Source organism: Cornus florida, unplaced genomic scaffold, assembly GCF_030987335.1.
Source record: "Cornus florida cultivar Cherokee Brave unplaced genomic scaffold, ASM3098733v1 CherokeeBrave_3.0.0_Hap2_Chr08, whole genome shotgun sequence".
NCBI lineage: Eukaryota > Viridiplantae > Streptophyta > Magnoliopsida > Cornales > Cornaceae > Cornus > Cornus florida.
Window position 1 is genome coordinate 98,970,727 of NW_026775578.1, and position 7,896 is coordinate 98,978,622.

At 37.2% G+C, this 7,896-nt stretch overlaps 1 protein-coding gene across 1 annotated transcript; it reads left to right on the forward strand.

Annotated features, from left to right (window-relative positions):
- Positions 1-334: 334 nt before the first annotated feature.
- LOC132268315 (benzyl alcohol O-benzoyltransferase) lies at positions 335-3,440 on the forward strand. The gene is made up of 2 exons (XM_059769163.1): positions 335-945; positions 2,278-3,440. Exons 1-2 carry the CDS (start codon positions 487-489, stop codon positions 3,229-3,231), a joined length of 1,413 nt encoding a protein of 470 aa, XP_059625146.1. The 5' UTR covers positions 335-486; the 3' UTR covers positions 3,232-3,440.
- The last annotated feature ends 4,456 nt before the right edge of the window (positions 3,441-7,896 follow it).

Genomic DNA, 7,896 nt, shown 5'->3' on the forward strand with positions numbered 1-7,896 from the left:
ACATTTCTTTTTGGTTTTACATACTTTCTTACTAAGAAAGCGGCCAGGAAATTTACAAGCCTGGACTCAATTATTAGTCATTGGGATCCCATCCAGTCAATTATTAGTCAATTTCTCAGTAAGCAGCCAAGAAATTTACAAGCCCGACTTTCTCAACTACCAAACATAATTAAGCAAGAAAATAAGCAGGTGTTGGGCCACTTTGTCTCTCTATCATTGGAAGGAAGACTCAATTAAAGTATTTTCGGAATTTAAAAAGACTTGTAATACTTACATACACATACACATACACATACACATACACATACACATACACATCCACATGCATACATACTCCATGTTAGTATAACTAAGTAGGTACCAGACCACTTCTATAAATACTGGGGGTTCATCAGAAAGAGAGTAGTAGTGAGTCTACAATAAAACCAACGTATATATATATATATACACATTATATATCTCTCTTTCTCTCTAGTAACTTAAGTAATGGCACATGCCAACTCTTCTTTGGTGTTTAGAGTGAGAAGGCGTGAACCGGAGCTGGTTGCTCCGGCCAAGCCCACGCCTCACGAGATGAAACTGATGTCGGACATCGATGACCAAGAAGGTCTTCGGTTTCAGATTCCGGTCATACAATTTTATCGTCACCATCCATCATCATCATCACCATCATCCAGAGTCGACCCTGTGAAGGTGATCAGAGAGGCACTGTCACAGGCACTTGTGTTTTACTATCCCTTCGCGGGTCGTCTGAGGGAAGGTCCCGGACGGAAGCTGATTGTGGACTGTACCGGCGAGGGTGTGATGTTCATCGAGGCCGATGCCGACGTCAGGCTTGACCAGTTTGGTGACGCACTTCAACCTCCATTCCCCTGCTTGGAGGAGCTTCTATATGACGTTCCAGGCTCCGGAGGGGTCCTCGACTGCCCTTTGCTTCTCATTCAGGTCTTTTAATTACTTAATTACTTAATTATTTTATTATTATTTTTAATTTTAATTTTAATGTTTATTTTATTTTATTTATTTTTTTTCAAAAATGAGATCGAAAACTCACAGAGGGATCAAACTCTCAACCTCCCTCTTCCTACAAATAATGTCAATTAGCCCTCTCATATCAATTATTAATTAACAGCGAAAAAGGCATGGAAATCAACTCTATATATATATATATATATATATAGTTGATTTCCATCTTATTCTTGAATATCATTTTCCATTAATTGGGAGTCATTCGGGATCAGCTGTATTTTTTTTACTACAAGTCATGTAATTAAAATGCAATGCTTTTCTTTTTGTCCCTTTTTATTATTTTTATTATTTTTTTTAATGCTATAATTGAGAGCACTGAATAAGTTGTCTAAATTTGTTATTGAAAGAAAATTAATTTAAATTTTATATTAATTTTTTTTTTCAATTACCCAATGGACTATACATATATATTAACTTATCATCAACATTTCGAATAAATCTTTAATTATTAACAAAATTAGAGTAATTTAGTTATTTAATAGGTCTTTTAAAAATTTACTGACAGAATTAGAACAAAATGATAACATTGTAATGTTACTAGCTTTTTACAAATAAGATAAAATTTTTATGATTTAAGCCTTTTAAATTATTAACCAAAAAAAACCTTTAAAAGACATGTCCCGTGTGGTGGTAGCATGACAAACAATCATGACTACTTTATTTAAATTATTGATGGTTAAAATTTGTGTAGTCCAGCAAAAGGTAGGTGAGAGTGTGACAGGGACTCGCAAGAGTTGGGTGAATTCAAATACGAAATCTGAAATATTTTCGTGGTCTGGATAATTTAAGTACGATTTTTATTTATTTATTATCATTCTTGTTTTTTTTTTTTTATCATAAATGAATGAAATTGAAAGCATGTGGGTCCCACACTACTAGCGTGTGGTTCCAGGTAGACAGTGGGGGACACTCAAATCAACACTCGAATCTTTAACTTCCATTCATTTTCATTATCTCAAGAGTGGACCACCCAACAAACACCAACAACTAGTGGTGCTATCGGTTTGGTCAGGGTTCACATTTTAAAAAGTAGTAGTGCTATTTATTCCATTCACCAATCAATTTACTTTTCTCCTAGAGTCCACACCACACCCAACATGTATTTTAAATTATTTTTGGATTGATAAAACGTTCACACTTATGGAATCTGGGAGTTAGAACAAACTTATACTAGTGGGGCTATAATATTAATTATTTTTTATTTATTTTTGTTAATAAAATAATTTCGTAATTATATGAAATTAACAGGTAACTCGTCTGCTATGTGGAGGTTTCATTTTTGCCCTCCGCCTCAACCACACCATGAGTGACGCGGTGGGGCTAGTTCAGTTCATGGAGGCGGTGGGCGAGATGGCATGCGGAGCGAATGCCCCATCTGTGCAACCTGTGTGGCAGAGAGAGTTGTTGAATGCGAGGGAACCGCCACGAGTGACACGGACACACCACGAGTATGATGAGGTGGCGGACACTAAGGGAACCATAATTCCTTTGGACGACATGGCCCACCGCTCATTCTTCTTCGGCCCTACTGAGGTGTCTGCCATCCGTAGGTTCGTTCCGCCCCACCTCCACAAAAAATGTTCCACATTTGAGGTGTTGACCGCATGCCTATGGCTTTGTCGTACCATTGCCCTCCAGCCTGACCCGAACGAGGAGGTACGCATCCTCTGCATTGTTAATGCACGTGCCAAGTTCAATCCTCCCTTGCCTAAAGGGTTCTATGGCAACGCATTCGCATTCCCGGTAGCCCTTTCTACTGCAGGGAAGTTGTGCCAGAACCCATTGGGGTATGCATTGGAGTTGGTAATGAAGGCAAAAGCTGATGTGACGGAGGAGTACATGAGATCACTGGCAGACTTAATGGTGATCAAAGGGCGACCCCACTTCACGGTGGTGCGGACGTACCTTGTGTCGGACGTTACGCGTGCTGGATTCACAGAAGTGGACTTCGGGTGGGGGAAGCCTGCATATGGAGGGCCGGCTAAAGGTGGGGTAGGGGCTATCCCTGGTGTTGCCAGCTTCTACATACCTTTCAAGAACAAAAGTAGTGGTGAGGATGGGATTGTAGTTCCCATTTGCTTGCCTGCTCCTGCCATGGATAGGTTCGAGATGGAGCTTAAGAGCATGTTAAAGGATGATCATGACTCACAACTCACTGCACCCAACACTACCACTTCCACTTTTATTATGTCTGCACTATAAATCGCTTTTCAGACCCGCATCTTCTTTGCTAACTAGCTGGGAACTGCATGCAATAAGCCATAGTAATTTGGTATATATATATATATATATATTTCAGAATTGTGTATGGTTCGCTATGTTTTTGGTGTGGTGCGATAGCTTCTTCCAGTATTGTTTGTGTATGTGAATCATGAAATTATAATGGTAGGGTTTTTATTTTTATTTTTTAATGTTGGAAGATTAAACCAAATATTGGAAACAAGAGTGTATTGAAAAGATGAACCAACTGTTTTCATTTTTTTATTTTATTTTAACCAAGCAAACCAATACAACACATACAATCAAATTAACCGCCAGCATGAGCATCTGATCGAGCATCCAATTGAGCAAGAGAAATGATATGATCTGGAATATGCACGAGCTCCACATCACAATAAATATGACATATGGAGAGTTTTGCTACAGCATTGGCGTTGCCATGTTTTCGGACATGACTAACATGTGACGAGGAAAATCTCCTTAACCCATTCTTAATATCAAAGACAATCGCACAAATATCCACTAATATCATCATTTGATACAGCATCACAAACCACCTGAAATCTCCCTCGAACCACACCTTGTCAAACCCAGCATTAATAGCGCACTCCACCGAAAAACTCGTTTAACTTTGAAAAGTCAACTAATTACCACACCACACTCAAAAACATAAATTGATAAAGAGAAAAGACCATTAAATCGAGACTAAAATTGATTCAGTAGAAATTGTATATCTTTATTTGAGGTCTTGGCCTCTATCTATAAGTAATTTACAAATAATCAAGTCTCGCATTGCTTGTCTCTTAAGAATCTCAATCACATTACACTATTCTTTTAAGAATCTTAATCATATATATTATACTATCCTTTTGATAAGGGTTTACATGATTTGGTTTCCTTAGATCATAATCATTATTCTAATAAAACTGTTACTAAAAATGGGTTTAGTAGTACATTCGTAATTGGGCTTGGAGTCATTCTTAATGAGTCCAGCTCATTGTGCTTAGTTAACCCGGCTCAAGCTTCTTGTAGATGGTTAAATTAAAAGTTGAATAATATTAGTGTTTGTGGTGATCCCCTTATGCGCTGATATGCCAATCTTTTATTGGTGGGAAAGTATTTTCCCTCCACACTTTGCCCCCAATTCCTTCCTACATTGGGCAGCAATCCTTATTTTGAAGGGAATTAAAGCCCTAAATGAAGTAAGGGCTAAATGGACAATTCCAAATAATATACCGTATTATAATAACCTATACCATATTTATTATATAATATTTAAAGCTTTTACACAAACTGAAACCGTGTGTAATTCATTTCACCAAATTTTTTTGGGGACGTGGCCAATTCTCCTTCACTTATTCCAAAATGAAAGAATGAGCTACTATTTCAGTGGAGGTGATTTTCCACCTCAACTAAGCGGCCAAACATATTTCCATGTGTCACCCCTTTGCGTGTACTCAATAGTTTTAATTGGCTGATTCTTATGACGTCACGTTGAAGTACTTGTCATTTCTTCATTGGTTCACATCATTGCTAAAATTGCTGCCAAGTTTTGGTGCCAACAAATTGAAATAGTTAATAATACCTTATTATATTTATTTTAATTGATAAATGAATCTTTTATCTTTTCAAGTTATTTATAATAAAAGATTAATTTTGAAATAAAAGTGGCTACAACAAAAACGTTTATATATTTTAAGTACCCAAAGTATAACATAAGAAGTAGATGGTAGGGCGTGCAAGCACTCAAATTCCTTTGACCTTGTTTGTAACCCAGACAATAGAAAAAAAAAAAAGAGTCAATATATAAATATATATATATATATATATGTATGTATATTTTTGTTTTGTTTTCTTCTTGCGGCAGTTGGATAAAAAAAACCCAACTTTAGTTTATAATTTAATGGCCCACCCCAATTTCCTTTTATTTATTTCGCCCAATTTCCTTTTAGAACCCATGAGCCCCCCTGTTGGCGCAGTTTTGAGTTAATGCAGCAAAAGGCCACTCGGTCACTGTTTCGAATTTTTGTTTTTTGTTTAAGTCAATTGTTGAAGCCGATTAGTGGCCCAACCCAATTTCTTTTATTTTTACCTTAGACCAGTTAATTAATTAATTAATTTTATTTTTATTATTATTTTTTTTTATTATTATTATTTTTTAACTTATTCCTTAAACAGCTCTAAATTGAAGGCCCTAGGTGACTGTCTGGGCCGCTAGGGCAGGGCCAGCCCAAGCCTTGTGCCTAGTATATACTAGGGGTGTTCAAAAAATTCGGTAAATCGAAAAATCGGACCGGCCTGTACTGAATTTAGCCCTTTGGGCTAGTTGTATAGCAGTTTAGTCCAGTCCTGGGCCCAAAATTACGGAACCATAATTTTTCAGTCCAGTCCTGGTTTAGGGTTGTGCTAGACCGGACCAGCCCAGATCGAACCGTTACTATGTTATATATATATATATATATTATATCCTAAACCTAAATCAAGTAAAGTTCTCACGTGCCCCTTTTCTTTCTTTTGTCCTTTAAATTCCTTAAATTTCTTTTAAAAAAAGTCAAATTTCCCTTGTCAAATATATTTCAATTTTCTTTTCTTTCAAATATATCTTAATTTTCTTTCCTTTTTTTCTTCTTAAATTTTTTTTTTTTTTTTTTTTTTTTTTTTTTTTTTTTTTTTTTTTGCGTGTTATATCAATGTTAGTTGAAATTTTATTTTATTTTAAAAAACTTTGCCCCCTCTAAATTAAAAAATAAAAAAGAAATCAATTTAAACCGACAAACCGAACCGACCCCAACCGGTTTTTCGCGGTTTAATTTGGTTTAGTTCCATAGATATTATAGTTCGGTCTGGTTTTAAAAATAGTGGAACTGTTATAAATGATTTGGTTCCAAAATACTCCTAATCTGGTCCAAACTGGACCGTGTGCACCCCTAGTATATACGCCTCTATCACATATGCCGCACAAAGTAAAAAAGGAAAAAAAATAAGAGTACTTATATAAAATAGAGTAATGACGGAATAAGGTGAATTCAAAGTATATTAATAATGGATTAAAGTAGAAAGAATGGATTGAGCTTAACGAGGCTTGCAGTCCATTTTAACTTAATTTACTTTATTCTTTATAGGCCGGATTTTGGAATCCGAGTGTGACAACATGGTATGGTATCCAACCTTGACTTAGCAGGCAGTAGGGATAGCAATTTGATTCGCCCCCACGATTACCCCCCCCCCCCCCCGGCCCCGTCCCATTTTTGGCAATTTTGGGGGACCGTTTAGTTTATTTGAGCGGGGATGGTTTAATGTAACAAAAACCCGCGCGGATTTGGTGCGGGGGCGGGGGGAGGTCGCCCTACCCCGTCCCATTTAGATAGACAAATTACTCAAGTACCCTTATTCATTAGTATATATATTTCCCAGTATAAATATTAAGTACCTTATATAACAATATTAAAGTAATAAGTGAATTTGATTAGAAGGAAAGTTGTAATGGTGAATAACTGAAGATGAGGAAAAAAACAAAAAAAAAAAAAAAAAAAAAAAACTATTTCAACAATAGATAAATTGTGGTCTTAAATGGGGTGGGTGCGTACCCGTGGGGGTAAAAATATTAAACGGTTGCGGGAATGGGGTGGAAAGTCTCTTCGTTTTTACGGTCCTGGGCAGGGCGGGGGCGAGGTTTTTAAACGGTTGCAGGGGTGGGGGAGGGTACACCTGCCCAAACCTGCCCTTGTTGCCACCCCTATCTAGAAGTGTGGCCAACAGGGATGTTAGGCCCCAAGAGAGGTAATTGCGGCAACCTTGTGGCGCGGGTGCAAGAAACACTAGCAGGCTACCCCACGAGACAAACTATAGGTGCACAGTTCCATATTGCCTTGCTGTGGAAAGGGGAAGTGTTATAAATGTAGGATTTGTACACTCCAATTGGTATGAGGTCTTTTGGATTTAAACCTAATAATAAAACCATACAGGGTCGGGCTAAAAGTGGACAATATCATATGAATGGGGAAAAGAGGGGAGTATCTCCTTCCAAGGGGTGACAACCCCTCCCTCTCTCCTACTTTTTGTGCTCCAAAATTAATCAAACATTTAAGATGACATATTTTTCCCTTTTGTGAGGGCTGGAAATTCTATACACAGTGGTGAATTGAAAATTTTGCCCCTAGATGTGGAATTTTGGTTAAAGGGGCTCGGTGTGACCACCCTGGTTTTTCAAGTCAGAGTGTCCTGTGATGAACTGAAGTTTGATCCGATAACGGATCTCGAATGCGGAAGTGAAACACAAAACCAAGTCTCTGAAGATATAACCGAGCACACCATTAGATAGATAACAAAAAATTAACAAAGTTTAACTCAAAAATCGCCTGATTCGGAGTACGGACCAAGGAGAAAAGTCAAAACAAAATTTTGACGTCATCGCGGCCGTGAATAATATTTTGACAATAGTGAATAGTGTTTTGACAGCTATGAAAAGTGCTGGCCAGAAAATGCTGAAAACGTGTGCCTTTTTGAGGCACTAAACGACATTTTTTGAAAAAACACGAAGAAGAAATCCCCCTTAAAATAATTTTTCCAAGCTAACCGTGTCGAAAGAAAATTTTAATTTGCTATGTGAAATGCCCAGAATACCCTTAGATCAGTTTTGGTAAAAAA